The 18,001-nt window shown below is 35.7% G+C and overlaps 4 protein-coding genes and 2 long non-coding RNA genes across 6 annotated transcripts; 4 read left to right on the top strand and 2 right to left on the bottom strand.

Annotated features, from left to right (window-relative positions):
• Positions 1 to 161: 161 nt before the first annotated feature.
• On the top strand, positions 162 to 1,736 carry LOC147570411 (uncharacterized). Its single transcript, XR_015231417.1, has 3 exons — positions 162 to 331; positions 414 to 453; positions 1,261 to 1,736. It is a non-coding gene; the product is annotated as an uncharacterized LOC147570411 (long non-coding RNA).
• Positions 1,737 to 2,136: 400 nt separating this feature from the next.
• Positions 2,137 to 3,773, bottom strand: LOC147570412 (uncharacterized). Its single transcript, XR_015239230.1, has 2 exons — positions 3,458 to 3,773; positions 2,137 to 2,532 (listed from the first exon to the last, which is right to left on the bottom strand). It is a non-coding gene; the product is annotated as an uncharacterized LOC147570412 (long non-coding RNA).
• A 4,225-nt stretch (positions 3,774 to 7,998) lies between these two features.
• LOC147570413 (uncharacterized) lies at positions 7,999 to 11,438 on the top strand. Its single transcript, XM_086656976.1, has 7 exons — positions 7,999 to 8,193; positions 9,594 to 9,639; positions 9,963 to 10,116; positions 10,234 to 10,281; positions 10,762 to 10,834; positions 10,926 to 10,974; positions 11,095 to 11,438. Coding segments are annotated over exons 1-5 (354 nt in total). The 5' UTR covers positions 7,999 to 8,089; the 3' UTR covers positions 10,764 to 10,834; positions 10,926 to 10,974; positions 11,095 to 11,438.
• LOC147570414 (F-box/kelch-repeat protein At3g06240-like) lies at positions 8,210 to 9,294 on the top strand (the record flags this gene model as incomplete). The annotated part of the gene is made up of 1 exon (XM_086656977.1): positions 8,210 to 9,294. A coding segment is annotated over one exon (1,035 nt), but the record flags the coding sequence as incomplete, so codon positions are not given.
• A 242-nt stretch (positions 11,439 to 11,680) lies between the features above and the next one.
• Positions 11,681 to 13,965, top strand: LOC147570415 (F-box/kelch-repeat protein At3g06240-like). Its single transcript, XM_086656975.1, has 4 exons — positions 11,681 to 12,988; positions 13,149 to 13,202; positions 13,500 to 13,547; positions 13,723 to 13,965. The coding sequence occupies exon 1, from the start codon at positions 11,778 to 11,780 to the stop codon at positions 12,918 to 12,920; it is 1,143 nt and encodes a 380-aa protein (XP_086513101.1). The 5' UTR covers positions 11,681 to 11,777; the 3' UTR covers positions 12,921 to 12,988; positions 13,149 to 13,202; positions 13,500 to 13,547; positions 13,723 to 13,965.
• Positions 13,966 to 15,977: 2,012 nt separating this feature from the next.
• Positions 15,978 to 17,217, bottom strand: LOC147570416 (uncharacterized). The gene has a single exon (XM_086672729.1). The coding sequence runs from the start codon at positions 17,166 to 17,168 to the stop codon at positions 16,167 to 16,169; it is 1,002 nt and encodes a 333-aa protein (XP_086528855.1). The 5' UTR covers positions 17,169 to 17,217; the 3' UTR covers positions 15,978 to 16,166.
• Positions 17,218 to 18,001: the final 784 nt, after the last annotated feature.

Here is an 18,001-nt window from a genome sequence, read left to right on the forward strand (position 1 = left end):
AATGATAGACCTCCCGGCTCATTTCCCGGCTGAAACCCGGCCGGGTGAGTTGGCTTGCCAACCGGGAGTTCTATCATGAGTTGGCACTTAATTTAACTTAGTTTTTTGAGGAATTTAAAAGTAGTCCCTTGTATTTAATGTAATTATAGTTGAGGACTTTTATAAAAGTCTAGAGAAAAGTCGGATTTCCTTGCTCTCAAGTTTCCCTTTCACGAGTTCTACCAAACCGAGTTAGGGTTTTTTCTTTCTATCCAAAACAAATCATCTCAAGCTCAAGCTTGATAAAGGATCAACCTAAATCACTTAACATCAACCGAAAATCACTTAATAAGTAAGTTAGGTTGATTTCTTTTTTTTTTTATCTCTACTCTACCTTCTCTCTGTCTAACTCTCTCCCTCTCTCTTTCTACAAGTTTGAAGAAGTCGATTTTCTTCATCTCTGTACAAACCAAGGTGAGTTTCTTTTTAATACAATAAGAAGATAGGTTTTTTTTTATTTTAGGTTAAAATTATGATACTTAACCCCTCAATTACCTTCATACTTTTTTGGGTTTTTGTTCTTGAATTGGGTTCTAGTTAATAAATGTTTATATAAGTTTGTCATTTCTAGCAGAACTGTGTTAGAAAATGTATGCTCACTTTGAACAATAAAAGGAAATGTGAATGATGGAGCAATACTAGATTCAGGTTTTGTTATATTTTTAGTGTAATTTCTAGCAGAACTGTGCTAGTTACTCTGAAATTGAGCTTACCTAGAGCTAGAAAGTGATTCCAAGGATACCCAAAGATGATTTCTTGATGTTATTGAGATAGCATTTAGAGTTCTCTTCATTGTCTAGTTGAGATTGTGCTTTTAGATGCAGAAACCCATAAGTTTAGACTGATTTTGAGCTTTAATAAGAAATTTCTTTAAGGAAAGAAACATTTCGATAATTGGAGTACGTATAAATTGCAGAGAATGGCGATTAAAAGCCCATTTAAATTTCCCATTTTGTTTCCAAACATTACAAGCTAGTGAAGGACACATTTCCAATTGATCGACGAGCCCGACGATGAATTTGATTTTTTAGCCGACGAATAAGAAGGTTGTTGTGTGGTTGATGAGTGTTGCTGTGATCCTACTATCATATTCTTCTGGCTACCTCCTCATTATTAGATTTTCAAGAGTTATGGATTTTAGTTTTCTAATAGATTAGTAATGAGTGATCTTCTTTTTTTTTATATTAGTATTTGATTTGGTAATAAATGAAATTGTTTCAGGTCTATTTTGTGATTGTATATGTCGTGGTGGTATGCAAATTTTTGTGAAGACTCTTACCGGAAAGACTATCACCTTGGAGGTTGAGAGCTCTGACACCATTGATAATGTTAAGGCGAAAATTCAGGACAAGGAATCCTCCAGACCAGCAGAGGTTGATCTTTGCTGGAAAGCAATTGGAGGATGAGCGTACTCTCGCCGATTACAACATTCAGAAGGAGTCGACCCTTCACTTGGTCCTTCGTCTTCGTGGTGGTAATTGCTTGTTCTTGTTGGCTGGGGTTTCTGTTTGGTTGGTCGTGGTATTTGGGTTCTGAGTTTCTGATTTATTAGTGTCTAGTTTCTATCTGTTCTGTTTTTCTTTGTTTTTTTTAATGGTATGAACCGTTGGGTATTCTGCCACAGTAAATATACTGTGAGCAGGTTAATGTTCATGAATCCTTCTTATTATAAATAAATGATTCTGAATTTATAGTAACTTGATTGTCCCTGCAATTCTTTATTTTTTGATGGTATAATGAGAAGAGGAGATAGGAGCTTTAGCATTTTCTCTGTTTTGCTCTAATGGTGAAGGTTGTGGTAATGGTGATGACCCAACACCAATCACCTTCCTATTCAATGTGGGTACTCCAGATTCTGATAGATTACCAGTGGAAGAAGAGGTGTTAAATGTGTTGGTGGGTTTTGAAGAAGAATTGGGAAGAAAATAAGAGAGAAAAGAGGGAACTTGAGATCTATAAGTTGAATCATTGACAGAGATTGAAGAAGAAGAATAAGAGTGAGTGTAGAAGATATTAGTTAACCATGGTGATGAAAAATTTGGAGAAGGTCTAAAAACCATGAAAGAAGTAAAAATGATAAAAGTTAAGATGAACCCATAAACAAGAACCATTATTCTTCTTGTTCTAAAAACAGAGGATAGATTTTTAATGTCTGTAACAATGGTTGTCGTTCCTCCATCTACCATACTGGACAATACAAAACAAAACATTACATGAAAATAAACCATACAACATAAATAACCCAAAATAAACTACATACATAGTACATTGCAATACAAATGACTACATCTTTCCGATGTCTTTCAACATCAACTTTGCGCTTTTTATAAGTTGTTTCTTCAATTCTTCACATTGTTGATAGTGCTCCATGGCTTTACGAGATTCCAACTCTAACGACATAAATTTTTCAGCAATGCGGCTTATTTCATCGTCTTCTCTGGTAGACGCCTCCGTTATGTCATCACAATCATAGATGTCTTCTCTGGTAGACGCCTCCGTTATGAAAGACAAGAACAACAGATAAGATACAAATTGCTTGAAAATACATTCATCTATGAAAAACTAATCTTTAAGAGTTACAAAGTAGTCTAATTCTTACATAAATCAGATACAACTCCATTCTCTAATGGAGATCATTAACTACGATTTCGATTCTTTCATAATCCTTCTTCTAAAATTGTTCCATAATGGAGAAGACGAAACTTTGTTACTAGCAATACTAAGGGAATTAACAACTTCAATCATACTAGGTCTCTTTGAGGCATTTGATCGAACACATTGAGCAGCTAAAACTGATAATTGTCTAATAACAGATAAATCATCAGGAAGATGAATTCTAGGATCATAAATTGAAATAAACTCACCTTGTTTGATCAATGGAAGAGCCCAATCAAGTAATGAAGGAGGATTATAATTGACATCAAGTTAAACAAATACTTAACACCCATGGCCTTGTCTCATTTAAGGGAGCTAAAATAGAACTCATATAAAGCAATTTCTATTGTTCATCGCCAAACAAGCAATTTAGGTGAGCTATAAATACACCATTTGTCTAACTTGAAACAGATCTGAACTTGAAATAGAGGTTGGGTAGTATCTAATTGAAGATGGAGAAAAAGTAAGATTCTTTCATAAATACACCACTCACTGTTGGGTACCTACTTTAATCCTAACCCTAACTTCCACTCCTTTCCAAAAGGAAAAGAGACAATGAGAAAATAAGTAGGAAGGAAAAGTTGTTTTTCTTTAAGAATGGATCTTTCATTTTGGAGAAAACTAGTTGATTATGTTTGATTTCAGTTTGAGTTCCTAAAAACTATGATAATCAGAAAGTTATGTATGACCTAGAAAGTATGATATTCACAAAGTTAGAGAGAGAAAATAAGATAGAAAGAGAGAGTGAGGGAGGAAGAAATACCTGAATAGGGCTTGTGGAAAATGAAAGAGAAAATTTAGGGTTTCATGGGCGAGAAGACGTCGGAGCTCAGTGGTGGTGGTGGTGGTGGTGGCGTTCGTTTCCAACAGAGAGAGAGCGAGAAATAAGTGAACAACTTTCTTGATTAAAAATCTGACTTTTGGTGAGTTTTATGGGAGTCCTCAACTATAATTAAGCATACTATGAGGGACTACTTTTAAATTCTATATAAATCCAACTTAAGCAACTGCCAACTCATGATTTCACTCCCGGTTGGCAAGCCAACTCACCCGGCCGGGTTTCGGCCGGGAAATGAGCCGGGAGGTCTATCATTGTTGTTTATTTATTAAAACTGCCCTTGATGGACTGAAATGTCTTTTGTTTTTTAATGCAATGAGTTGTTAAATCTGAGTTCAGTCTTTGGTGAAAAGATACGGTGAAGTACGCTGGCCATTGTACCCTTTTCTTGACTTAAATTGTTCATTTAGGGTATATTTTTCATGTTCTAATACGTGAATTTGGTGGTAAGATCCGATGTAAGGTGGGGAGGTGGAGGGAGGTGAGGTGGAGGGTTTTTTATTTTGATTTTTTGAGCTTACCCCCTCAACACTAATTAGTAATTGAGTTTACCCCCTTTAATAATTAGTAATTGAGCTAACCCCCTTGAATTTAGATTTTTTGGCAAAACTACTAAGGACATGTGTTGGCATGAGATAATAGAATCATAAGTTAAATAATTGTACAAACAAAATCAACATTTGCTAATCATATTACCGACCGAATCAAACAATAAAGTAAGGTGGAATAACTATGAGGAATCATATTGAAGGGTATTTGCTCTTGGTAGTTGCATTTATTCACGTACGCCAAACACAACCTTTGTGTCTTTGTAAAAAATAGCAAGTGCAAGGGGGTAAGCTCAATTACCTATTGTTGAGGGGGGGTAAACTCAATTATCAATTAGTGATGAGGGGGTAAGCTCAAAAAACCTTTTTTTATTTTGAACCATATTCCCCATGGAAACTTTTCAAAATTTTGCATATTCCCTTTAAAATGGTCGCGGCTTTGAGGAATAAAGAAAATTCTCCGGGGAATAAATTCTTGAGGGAATCCAGATTTTTTTGAAAGTTCTCCGGGGAATAAATTTTTACGGGTAATACAAAATACATTTTTATAAAAGTTCTCTTCCATCTCATCTATTCTCTGCCACTTCATCTTCTCGCCACCTCATCATCTTCTCCGACGAAGGTCGCCGGCCGGCCAATTTTTTTTTCTCTCTCCTCTCTCCCAATTTTTTTTTTTTTGTCCTTCCTCTCTCTCTCTAGAACAGATCTAGAGAGAGTAGATCTTCACGAACAGACCTAGGTCTGTTCGTGTTCATCAATCTGTTCGTGTTCTTCACGAACAGACCTAGATCTGTTCGTGAAGATCTACTCTCTCTCTCTAGATCTGTTCTAGAGAGAGAGAGGAAGAAAAAAAAAATTTGAGAGAGAGGAGAGAGAAAAAAATTTTAATTTAATTTTTTTTTATGTTTGAAGGTCGCCGGCCGGCGACCTTCACCGGAGAAGATGATGAGATGGCGTGGAGATGAGGTGGTAGGGAGAGGTGATGAGATGGAGGAGAACTCCCAAAAATTAGAAGTCCCTTAGCAATAAAAAAAACATAAAAGTCAAACTTATTTGACTAGTTTTAAGAAAAGTCTTTATTCCCCGGAGAATTTTCTTTATTCCCCAAAGCCGCGGCCTTTAAAATTTCACACCCCGAAAACTATTTAGCTTTCCCAAAACACTGGCCTTTTTTTTATCAGTAATAACCAACACCACCATCATTGACCAGCGCCACAAAAAAAAAATTCTCTGTCTCTCCTCACTTACCCCTCTCTCTCTCCTCACTTCACTCTCTCTCTCTCTCCACTTCTTTGTCATTTTACTGGATATTTCCTCTTTATCCTCTCATTGTTCCCCCAAATGAGAATTTTTCTTTGACATAAAAACCTAAAACCCTCAGGCAAGGATTTCAACAAACTTCTTTAATGAGGAAAGAGTTATTGAGCAGAGAGAAATATAGATTTAGCAGATAGAGAAGAAGAGAAAGAGAGAAGTGGTGGTGACGGTGGTCGGAGGTTGTGAAAATTGGGTGTAAATTAGAAGCACGTGAGTTTAGAGCAAGTCAAACCTGGGGCGGTTGGGGTTGGAAATTTGAAGGATTTGAATTTCTAGCCCTAGGTCCAACCCCAACCAACCCTTAATTAAGGGTCGGCTGAACGCCCCAACAATCATGTTGGGGATTAAATCTAACCATTGGATCACATCCAACGATCCAATTTTAAAAAAAAAATATATATTATCATTTAATATATTTAGTTTGTGTTTTCTTTTTTAATCTAATAAGTTTTTTTTTTATATTTTCTAAAATCTTATTAGTTTTTTTGTGAAAAATTATTTCGAAAACAGTTCAAACATTTTTCGCACACTTACAAAAACTCACATACGCGTTTTCCGCATGCACAAATTAGGGTGAGGTTGGAGTTGAATTTTTGGGACCGAGGTATGAGTGAAAATTTGGGGTGAATAGGTGGTTTTTAAGGGCCAGCGCTTTGGGGAAAGCTAAATAGTTTCCGGGGTGTGAAATTTTAAAGGGAATATCCAAATTTTTGAAAAGTTTCCGGGGAAACATATTTTATGAGGAATATGGTTCAAAATAAAAAACTCTCCCCCTCACCTCCCTCCACCTCATCTTCTCTCTCTTCTCCGATAGGTTGCCGGCCGGAAAAAATTTCCGGCCGGCGACCATGAAATTTTTTTGGGTGCTTCTAAAGGCACCGGACCAAAAGGCTGTTAGCATCCAAATATTTTATTGACTCGAGTCAATGGTCATTGACCCGAAGTCTCTATAAGCACCAGTTTTTAATATGGGTGACGTTCACCTTCGTTTGTTTCTTCCATCTTCTTCTTCCAAAATAAAAGGAATCTCAATTAATTTTTCTTCCAAAACAAAACTCTAGAAAAGAGTGCAACATTCTCCGGCGGCAACGACACCGACACCTACCGGCGACCATACGGGGATCTACTATTTTGGATATCGAGCTCATGAAATCCTTTCCCATCCTTTTCTTTGTTTCCAATCTGTATCTATAAGAGGTGTTATGCTACATTTCTAAGGCAGTCTTCTTCATAACGTTTTAGGTTTATCTATTGTAATCCATAAGCAATCTTAGCATTTCAAACAGAACTTAATTACATTATCGATTGGGACCACAAAAAGGTTCTAATCAATCATAAAACACAGTTTGTTTAATTTTGATAAATGGTCATATGGACCAGGTTGAAGTAGAAAGAAAGAGAGCAGAAGCTCATGTGAAGCTAATAAACAAGCTACCAGCAACAAGGCATAAAGTTGAAGAAAAGCGAGCAATAGCAGAAGCCAAGAAAAATAGTCTAGGTATGAAAACTGAACAACAAGAGTACATACGAAGAATTGGTCGTATACCATCTTCATTTTCCTGTTGGGGTTGGTGTTCTTAAAATCGATTTTGTTTGGACTTGAACCTCCTTTCGATAATTCACAAGTCCAGATCGGTATGTTTCCTCATTCCGGTCTAACCGATCCAAGAAGGGAAATCAGGTTTCTTATTGCAATTTTGTCTCCCTCATCCTCATTCAGTCTGGTTCGTCACCATCAATGTACAGGAGTTGTGACACTTTTTTCCAACCTGCAATGTAAAGAATGATCTTAACAATCGTGATTACTAAATTCATTAATGATATATATAATATTAACTTTTTAGGGCATCCTAATTTGGTTCAGATTTGTGAGTGATGGATGGAGGGGTTAGAGTTAACTCCAATTTGACCGGTGCCTACATAGTTGAACGGTGCTAACAGAGAAATGAACCGTTGGGCCTAGTGCTAATAGAGATGGATGCTAACAGTCTTTTGGTCCGGTGCCTTTAGAAGCACCCAATTTTTTTTTCTCTCACATCTCTCTCTCTCTCTAAACTCCGGCGAAGGGGGTTTCCCTTCGCCGGAGTTCCGGTCTGTTGAAGAACAGACCGGATCTGGCCTGTTGAAGAACAGACCGGATCTGGCCTGTTGAAGAACAGACCGGAACTCCGGCGAAGAGAAACCCCCTTCGCCGGAGTTTAGAGAGAGAGAGAGATGTGAGAGAAATTTTTTTTTTTTCATGGTCGCCGGTCGGGAAATTTTCCGGCCGGCGACCTATCGGAGAAGAGAGAGAAGATGAGGTGGAGGGAGAGAAGTGAGGTGGAGAAACTATTTTGCTTTCCCCCTAAATAAAATTGTCAAACAAAATTGACCAATTTTTGACCAAGTCTTCACACCCGGAAACTATTTAGCTTTCCCCAAAGCGCTGGCCTTTTTAAGGCATAAGACATTGTATGAAAGTGGAGTTGCCCCACCAAGTCAATTTGGGTCAACTTCATTTGACGAAATTCTTCCATCCCACCCAGACGAGGAAAGGGGTTCCTCATATTACACTATTACCCGCCAATTATAAATAGCAATTGCTAGAACTGAGTTTTAATCCTCCCATTCATAAACACATTATTCTCTTTAGGGTTTTCATCATTCTCTCTCACTCTGATCGTCGATAGTAGTTTCTGAATAGTTTACGACGATGATGATCAAAAGACACCGACGTTCAATGCCGATACTCCCTGAAGATATCATCATCACCAACATCTTTCCCGTTTTAGCAGTCAAATCTATCCATCGATTCAGGTCAGTATCCAAAACGTGGTATTCTCAATTATCAAACCCTAATTTCATTAAACTCTATAACTCTTATTCTATTCAGTTAGATAAATCTAGTCTCATCCTCAATATGGGTAACAGATTATACTTCATTGATCATGATTCATTATTGTCTGATAAACCTCTTGATTTGATCGAATACCCATTCATCTCTACTAATTGTATTAAGCTAGAGCATTTGATTTGTTGTAATGGCTTGATTTGCTACTCTTATGATAGTTCATATACCCTTTGGAACCCATCTACTAATGAATATAAAGTATTGCCACAATATAAACTACCTGAAGATAGAGCATTTGGTTTTCCCCCAGATTTTTGGCCTAGCTCGTGTGGGTTCGGTTATGATCACAAGACTGACGATTACAAGTTTATATTAATTTCAAGCTGGCCGGAAGACTATGGCGTATTTATCGATATTATGATATACTCTTTAAGTTCCGATTCATGGAAACCCATTAGAAAAATTCCTTACAAGATTATGAGTGGGAGTTGTGGTGTGTTTTTTAATGGAGCTCTTCACTGGAAAGCCACTCGATCTACCGCTGGAGCCTCCGGTAATGTTATACTTTCATTTGATATGGTTGATGAGAAATTTAAGGAACTACCTGTACCGACGGATTCGAATGCCGAATCTGCTAAATTCTTATCAACCACAATTGTTTTGGGTGTTTTGGGAGATTATCTTTGTATGTTTGATACTATGTTTAGAGTTAAAACTGAAGTATGGGTAATGAAGGAGTATGGGGTCACCGGGTCTTGGACTAAATTGTTCAGCATTACCGAAGACAATGTTATTCAATTAATTTCTTTGGCGAAGCCGATAAAGTCCTTCACTAATGGCTACATCCTGTTTGAGTATATGAGAAGTCTAGTTTTATATGATCAAAACCGGAACAAAGCTACAATTACCAAGATGAGTAAAATCTTATGTCAATTGAAGGCAGTGACTTATGTTAGGAGCTTCGTTTCACTGAATTCTAAAACGTACTTGAAGCAAAAGTTGGACAAAGAGAACTGATCGAAGATGATAAGAAGCTATGGAGAATTGTCTTGTTTTTGCTTGCTATTAATTTTTTGTATTTAAGTAAGTTTGGCATTATATTTGATTCAATATATTTAACTTTTTGCAATACATATTCCGAGGGTGTTTTATTGCGTGAATTTTATAATTTATATTGAGTTAACTTTATGTCTGGAGAACCATGAATTATAATCTTGTTAACTTTACTTCTTTGATGAATTCATCTAGATGCATCCACCATTACCTTGGCGTATTGGTTTTGAGAGTCTTGACATATAAGATATTATATTTTATGTATTGAAACTGCGGTTGATGGACTGAATTGTTTTTTATTTTTGAAATGCAGAGAGTTGTTAAATCTGCTCTCAATCTTCGGTGAAAATTATGGTGAAGTACGCTGGCCCTTGTACCCTTTTCTTGACTGAAATTGTTCGCGTAGGGTATATTTTTCATGTTCTAATACGTGAATTTGGTGCTGTGCTGGTATTCGTTAACGACTGTCTATCCTACATTGCTATTTGTTCAGAAAGTGCAAATTTTAATTATGTCACATGATCTTATTGTATAATTTCCTTCAAATCGTTTTTTTGTTTTGTTTTTTTCCTGTTAACAAACAATTGGCTATGAGGCAAGTGGCCTTACGATACTATTTTCTTGGTTTATAGCAACTTAATATGATATGGACTTACGACAAGCAATTTTACGATAAATGCAGATATGTATTACGAAGAGTACATCTACTGACATAGATCAGATTCTACCATGGCTTTCTTACTATAAGATTCTCAGGGTAACAACCTTTTTACTGTTTGTTGAAGGGAAGGCTGCATCTCCGAATGTTATTGCAGTTCTACAATCAATTCGTCTCAGTTTGTATCCTTCCCGTATCTTCTTCTACTTGATCCATTTTTGTTGTATAAGAAACCAGGAAAAAAATTGATTGCCTTGAATTTTACTTGCTTATGATTTTCATGATTCTTTGTTAGGGAGGGGAACTGGTATAAAGAACAAACGGCCCACAGGAGCAACTTTCTGTAAGTTTTCTCCTTGCCGGCATTTATCCTGAAGCAATTCGGTTACCTTTGTCTGAATGGCATTAGAGCTGTAGAGGACAGTGGGTCTTTACTTAGGTAACCAATAGGTAAGGTGGGACAAAATTGTGCCTTATACGCATATGATATGATTGTTTGTGGAGAAAATTAGGCCGCTCTTAAATCTCTTTCCTATCAACATGTCTTTAATGCCGTGGGTGAAATGGATAGAGATATATATAGAACTGAATTTCGAAGGGGTGTTTCAGTATCCAGAATACAAGTTTTAGAAGAAAATATGTTCCTTACCCATGATTAGTTGTTCACCATAAAAATTGACTAGAAGGGATGATTAGAATGTTCCAGTTGAACGTTTTCAAAACTTCTGACAAAGAAAAATTGACACAATTTGTGGGATTGTGGATGATGTAAAATGTTTATCTGATAGAGTTAACAATATATGGAGAGTCTGTCATCTTTCAGAGATGTTCGTGACGAGGAGACGAGCGATATGTAAAGGTTCAGAATTTCAGATGCTAGCGATATGCAGGCAGACGTATGCGTAGTTTGCTTTTGAGCTATCATCATTCATTATTATGCACTTCTTTTTCGGTTCATTGTTGACCCAGACTACATTTTGCGAACAGGTTCCAATGTTTGAAAAGAACTATGACAGTTGGCATCTTTGATAGTAAGGTAAAATTGGAAGAGGCTGCTGTCCCATATGAGATATACTCAAAATTTTCAGAATTAGCTGTAGCTGCAAGCTTTAAAAAAGATGATGTGAACTCTAAGAGAAGCTTACTACTTACACAGGAGCTAACACAAAAGCAAGAGCTGAACTATAGGTGGGTTGACCTGGACTGAAGCCTCGGTGGCCTCACATCATTTTAGAACCATATATCGATTGAAGTCAGTGACTTGTGTTACGAGCTTAGTTTTACTGAATTCTAAAACGTATTTGAAGCAAAGTTGGACAAAAAGAACTGATCGAAGACGATAAGAAGCTATGGAGAATTGTCTTATTCTGGCGTTCTATTAATTCTGTATTTAATCTAGCAGTATATTTGCTTCAATATATTTAATATTTTGCAATACATTTTTGGAGTGTGTTTATGAGGGAATTTTATAATTTATATTGAGTTCACTTCTTTGATGAATTGAGCAGAGAGAAATATAAATTTAGCATATAAGAGAGAACTTGTAGTAATGGTTGTGGGAGGTTGTCAAGATTAGGGTGTAAATTAGAAGCACGTGAGTTTTGGGGGGGTGAAAGTGGAGTTGCCCCACCAAGTCAATTTGGGTCAACTCCATTTGACGAAATTCTTCCGTCCCAGACTTGGAAACGGATTCCTCATATTACCCGCCAATTATATAATAGCAATTTCTAAAACTGAGTTTTAATCCTCCCATTCATAAACACATTATTCTCTTTAGGGTTTTCATCATTCTGTCTCTCACTCTGATCTTCGATAGTAGTTTCTGAATAGTTTACGACGATGATGACGATCAAAAGACACCGACGTTCAATGCCAATACTCCCTGACGATATCATCATCACCAACATCTTTCCGATGTTACCTGTCAAATCTATCTATCGATTCAGGTCAGTATCCAAAACATGGTATTCTCAATTATCTAACCCTAATTTCATTAAACTCTATAACTCTAATTCTATTCAGCTAGATAAATCTTGTCTCATCCTCAATCTGGATAACAGATTATACTCCATCGATAATGATTCATTGTTGTCTGATAAACCTCTTGATTTGATTGAATACCCATTCATATCTACTAATTGTATTCAGCTAGACAATTTGACTTCTTGTAATGGCTTGATTTGTTACTCTTATGAGAATTCATATTTCCTTTGCAACCCATCTACTAATGAATATAAAGTGTTGCCACAATATAAACTACCTAAAGATAGAGAATTTGATTTATGCCCAGTTTTTCGCCCTCGCTCGTGTGGGTTCGGCTATGATCACAAGACTGACGATTACAAGTTTATATTAATTTCAAGCGACGTATTTACCGGTATAATGATATACTCTTTAAACTCCAATTCATGGAAACCCATTAAGCATATTCCTTACGAGATTATAAGTTGGAGTTGTGGTGTGTTTTTTAATGGAGCTCTTCACTGGAAAGCCACTCGATCTACCGCCGGAGCCTCCGGTAATGTTATACTTTCATTTGATATGGTTGATGAGATATTTAAGGAACTACCGATACCTATGGATTCGAATGCCGAATCTGCTAAATTCTTATCAAACACAATTGTTTTGGGTGTTTTGGGAGATTATCTTTGTATGTTTGATACTATGTTTAGAGTTAAAACTGAAGTATGGGTAATGAAGGAGTATGGGGTCATGGGGTCTTGGACTAAATTGTTCAGCATTACCAAAGACAATGTTATTCCACTAGTTTCTGTAGTGAAGCCGATAAAGTCCTTCGCTAATGGCTACATACTGTTTGAGAATATGAGGAGTCTAGTTTTATATGATCAAAACCAGAACAAAGCTACAATTTCTAAGATAGGTAAAATGTTTTGTCGATTGAAGGCAGTGACTTGTGTTAGGAGCTTTGTTTCACTGAATTCTAAAACGTATTTGAAGCAAAAGTTGGACAAAGAGAATTGATCGAAGACGATAAGAAGCTATGGAGAATTGTCTTATTCTGGCGTCTACTAATTTTGTACTTAATTAAGGTTAGCATTATATTTGCTTCAATATATTTAACTTTTTGCAATACATTTTCCGAAGGTGTTTTATGCTTGAATTTTATAATTTATTTTGAGTTCACTTTACGTCTGGAGAACCAGGAATTATAATGTTGTAAAGTTTACTTCTTTTGATGAATTGATCTAGATGCATCCAGGCTCCAGCATTACCTTGGAGAATTGGTTTGGAGAGTCTTGACGTGTAAGATATTACATCGACGTACTTGCTAATATCCTCAGAAAATAGTTCATTTCTTTCTTACTATAAGATTCTCCGGGTAACAAACTTCTGACAAAGAAAAATTGTTCACTTCTTTCTACCACGGCTTTCTTACTATAAGGTTCTTTGTGTAACAACCATTTTTCTGCTTGTGGAAGGGAAGATTGCCTTGCAATATTCTTTTCTTCTACTTGATTCATTTTTGTTGTATAAGAAACTAGGAAAGAAATTGGTTGCCTCGAATTTTACTTGCTTATGATTTTAATGATTCTTTGTTAGGGAGTGGAACTGTTATAAAGAACAAGCAACCCACAGGAGCAACTTTCCGTAAGTTTTCTCCATTCCGCTGCCGGAATTTATCCTTGTGCAGTTTGTTTACCTTTTGTCTGAACGGAATCAGAGCCTTTAGCCTTAGAGGACAGTGTGTTTATACTTAGGTTACCAATAGTTAAGGTGGGACAAAATTGTGCCTTGTATGCATATGATATGATTGTTCCTGCAGAAAATCAGGCCGCTCGTAAATCTTTTATCCTACCAACATGTGTAGCTGAATAGAACGGGCTTCTCAGAAGTGTTTTTTTTTATCTCCAAAGGTAATATAAATTTATATCTGGAATGCGGGACCTAGAAAATGGAAACCAACTTGATTGTTACTCCAACAAAAAGTTGTTTAAAATGGTGTAGTAGCAAACAAATAGTTTCATAAATGTAATTGACCATTGCGTCTAATTGATTATTTTTCAAATAAGTGGATTGATCTTTCCTCAATTAAGGTCAAAAATGACGATCCAATAGTAGGTAGTTTAAATCACAATATCTTTTGATTCATTTTTGTTTGTTTGGACTAGTATGATGGTGATAGTTTGCAGATAAAATATATGATAGTGCCATAGAGGCATTCAACTTGGAAACACAAAAGGTTGTCTTGATTCAATTTCCCTCTCAATTCTCATGCATCATGTGTGTAGTAGGTTCACATTTTTAACCTTTTCATTTTTTCCTTCCTCTTTTCACTCTTATCTTTATCTTAATTACTATTTTTTTTTTAAAATTTTGATTTCAAAAGATCTAATTTCTTAAATTTTAAAACTTCATGTTAGATAAATAAGCCACAACTTGATTCACTTCTTAAACGACTCCGATTCTGATTGAAAAAGGATTTCATTTGTTTTTGAAAAATTGAAGTTGTGAGTCATACAATGCATCTGAAGATAACATTTTTGTTAGTTAATCAAATAAAGCACTTTTAATTAGAATTTTATATTAGAATCGACAAATTGAAGATCTCTATTATGTTAATTAAGAAGCATAATACCTTTCGCCTGCAATTAAAAATCCGTACATAAAACAATTATAATTTTGCAATGGAAATGCTTCAAACATGTTATCGACTTGTTAGCATACTTATGATTGGCTCAAAGTGGACGGATTCATAATTATCCAACTCTAAATTAAAATTTGGAAAATACTTCTCTCTTTTTTTCATTTTTAAAAGTGTTTTCCTCTTCGGTTGACATTGAGTATGTTCGGACATTCATAACTCATAAATTTGTACCCCAATATTTCCTTCATTTTTTGTCTTCTTTGTCTGCGCATATGATAGCACATAAGCGGAATCTGGTCGTGTCAAATATTGCGAACAAATAGTCTAAAATCTGTTTCGAATTTGTCCAAATTTCATATCTTACTTAGAAAGAGGAAAACAAAACTTATAAATGAAATCTCACTAGTCCATAAAACAATCGAACCATGGTTGTGAAGAATAAACATATAATCAGACTAATTCAACTCTAATCCACTAATTATATATTCAAAATCATCATCAACAAACATAATCATCAAATATTGGTTGTCAAGAAGAGAGACATTCTTATTGTTTTAGGGTAGCTTCTTGATGTAGTCAACTAAGAGAATATAAGTACAACAACCTAAAAGAAAGTTAACAACAGCAAAAACAACCTGTGTTGTTCCCTACCCAAACAAGAAAATTAATCAAAAGAAAAGACATAACAAACACAAACACTTTCTCCACCTCTTTCTCTCACTACTTTCTCATATTTGTTCTCATGATGATCCTTCTTCTTTGCTTCCACATGAAAAAGGAGGACAAACCCACAATAGTATAGTTCTCTTGCCACATCTATGCTCCTTGTCTCATAAAAGCATGACTTTGTAATCATAATCCCCCAACTTATTAGTCCAAGTTCTTTTTTAATCATCTAAACTAAACTCAAAATTTAAGGAGTGATGGTTACGTTAATAGAATTTGATTGAACTCCTTTTCTTAAAACACGAGTAAAAAGACTAATATGTATATATGTACCGAAAACATTTACCAACATTTATGTGGTTGAGCTAAATTTCATCTGAACGAGTAAAATAATAAAATTATTGAACATATAAATAATAGCGAAAAACATAAAAACTGATCATTCAGTTGCATATGTAATTACATAATCTAAAAACCTGATCAAAATTTTATCTTTTTATCAGTACACTGAGAGATCATATTGAAATATTGCACAATCTCAAAATTTGGAGTGATTCTGGATTCATAGGCGAAAACCTTTTCTCTTACCCCGCCGGTACAACAGACAACATAGGGCTAAGAACTAGCTCGTAGTTATAATGTAATTCATACCTCTTTGATTTATTCGCCTTGTGCCTTAATATGACAAATTGATAATGAAAAGAAATAATTTTTTCAAAATGATATTAATCCAAGGACTATATGAACAAAAACTAAAGGACTATATGTCTATATGAACAAAATAGTTGCATTAATTCATTTCTTATGAAATTACAACAAAATCAACTTCTCCAACTCATACATTTTCTTTCCCTTTAATTTACAAAAAAAAAAGGTCAAATTAAACAACAAAATTTAAAACCAACAACCATTTGAGAGAAAGGAAGACCCTGACAATTAATCTGATACGTCATCTTTCATAAATTGAAACCTTTAGCAAGTCCATGAGCCGTCGGATTAAACCCTAAACAACCCAATAATCCTTGCTTGTACGGTAAATACGTTTTTTTCTTTAGCTCCTCAGAAGCCGCCCGATTTAACGTATAATGTAACTCGTGAGGAGAAACCAGTGTTTTTCTTCTCGAACTAGAAACAGAACCGATACTATCATTTGACCTAAAACTTGAACATCTAATATCATCACTTCTTTTCGAAAAAACGGAAAATTTTCGTAACGGATCTTTTTCGGTACCTCTTCCTTCTGATGCACTTCGAAACAAAAGAAAATCTTTCAGTTTCCACTTCTTGTAAGCCCTAAATGGCCAAATTGTTCTTGATGAATTGGGTTTTGAAGAATTGCTCTGTTTATCCTTTTCTGATTCTGGGTCTGGGTCTTCTTCAAAATTGATCAATTCAGAAACCCTAAATGGAGATACTGATCTTGTCCATCTATGACCTGGTTTTTTCGAATTGGAATTTCTATCCCTTCCAATTCGTTCTTGCTCTGTTTCATCATTAATATGGGTTGCTGTTTCAATTTCATCAAAATCTTTTCTTTGATTCCGAGGTGATGAAAAGGGTTGACAAATAATCTTCTTCTTCTTCTTCCCCTGAGAAATTGTTGATTTTGGTGATGAAACTAAGCTATTCTGATTCGATGATTCGTTGCTAAATCCATGACCAAGAGGTTTTAAAGGTCGGATTTTTCCACCATCAAAGAGTTCATCAGCAGCAGAAAAAGATGATTTATCTAATTGACCACTAAAATTGAACACAAAATCTTCTTCTGATTCATGGGTATTGTTGTGGGGATTAACTGATTTTTCTTCCCAATTGAAAGGGGTAAAACGAGTTGGACTAGCAGGAGCACTGAAATATAAATCATGGGTGAAATGTTTAGGGCTTGAAGGAGCACTAATATATGGAGTTGAACAGGATGAATTATCATTACTATTGCTGATTACTACTGCCATGGCCATCTCCCTTCTGAATTTTTAGAGAGAGAAAGAAGGAGCAGAGATGATTGACTAGGACATCTGTGAGCGGATTGATGGCTTTTGATTCGTAGCCGCCTTTTCCCCTTTTTTTCCTCGTTAATCAGTCGTTGACTCAATAAACCTGGGTAAATTTAACCTACTATTTGATTGGTGGAAGGTGATTAAATCAGTGAAAAGCGTGGGTGGGTGGGGTTTTGATAATTTGATTACAATCTAGGGGGGGGGGGGGGGGGGGGGGGGGGGGGGGGGTAGGGGGGTATTGGAGCAAGACATTCGTGGACATTTGAGAGTCCGCGAAAGTCTGAGGCATTCAAATCCAGACACTTGAGAGTCTACGAAAGTCTGAGGCATTCAAATCCAGACATTTGAGAGTCCACGAAAGTCTGAGGCATTCAAATCCAGACATTTGAGAGTCCACGAAAGTCTGAGGCATTCGATTGTAGACAAAATATGTCTCAGACTTTGGTGGATTTCATAGTTTGATGGATTTGTGAAGGATTTGGGACAAATTTGGAAGCCTAAATGTCTTTCAAAAAACAAGAGACATTTGAAGTCCATCATGTGATCAAACAACAATAATAATATTAAAATAATAAATGTCTACCAAATATCCATCAATGTCCACAAATATTCACAGATGTCTACGAAAGTCGAAAAATATATTTCTGAAATGTTAGTATAAATATATTATTTCATGTGATTAAACAATAATAATAATATTAAAATAATAAATGTCTACCAAATGTCCATCAATGTCCACAATATTTACAAATGTCTACGAAAGTCGAAAAATATATTTTTGAAATGTTAGTATA

This window comes from Eschscholzia californica, unplaced genomic scaffold (genome assembly GCF_041429995.1).
Source record: "Eschscholzia californica isolate CP2 unplaced genomic scaffold, dmEscCali1.0.p SCAF_1, whole genome shotgun sequence".
Lineage (NCBI taxonomy): Eukaryota > Viridiplantae > Streptophyta > Magnoliopsida > Ranunculales > Papaveraceae > Eschscholzia > Eschscholzia californica.

Bases quoted from the DNA above. Each gene is read 5' to 3' on its own strand.
- LOC147570413 (XM_086656976.1), top strand. From the start codon at position 8,090: ATGATGATCAAAAGACACCGACGTTCAATGCCGATACTCCCTGAAGAT. The intron at 8,194-9,593 runs GTCAGTATCCAA...TTTGAAATGCAG, and splicing joins AAATCTATCCATCGATTCAG to AGAGTTGTTAAATCTGCTCT. The intron at 9,640-9,962 runs GTACGCTGGCCC...CGATAAATGCAG, and splicing joins TCGGTGAAAATTATGGTGAA to ATATGTATTACGAAGAGTAC.
- LOC147570415 (XM_086656975.1), top strand. From the start codon at position 11,778: ATGATGACGATCAAAAGACACCGACGTTCAATGCCAATACTCCCTGAC.
- LOC147570416 (XM_086672729.1), bottom strand. From the start codon at position 17,168: ATGGCCATGGCAGTAGTAATCAGCAATAGTAATGATAATTCATCCTGT.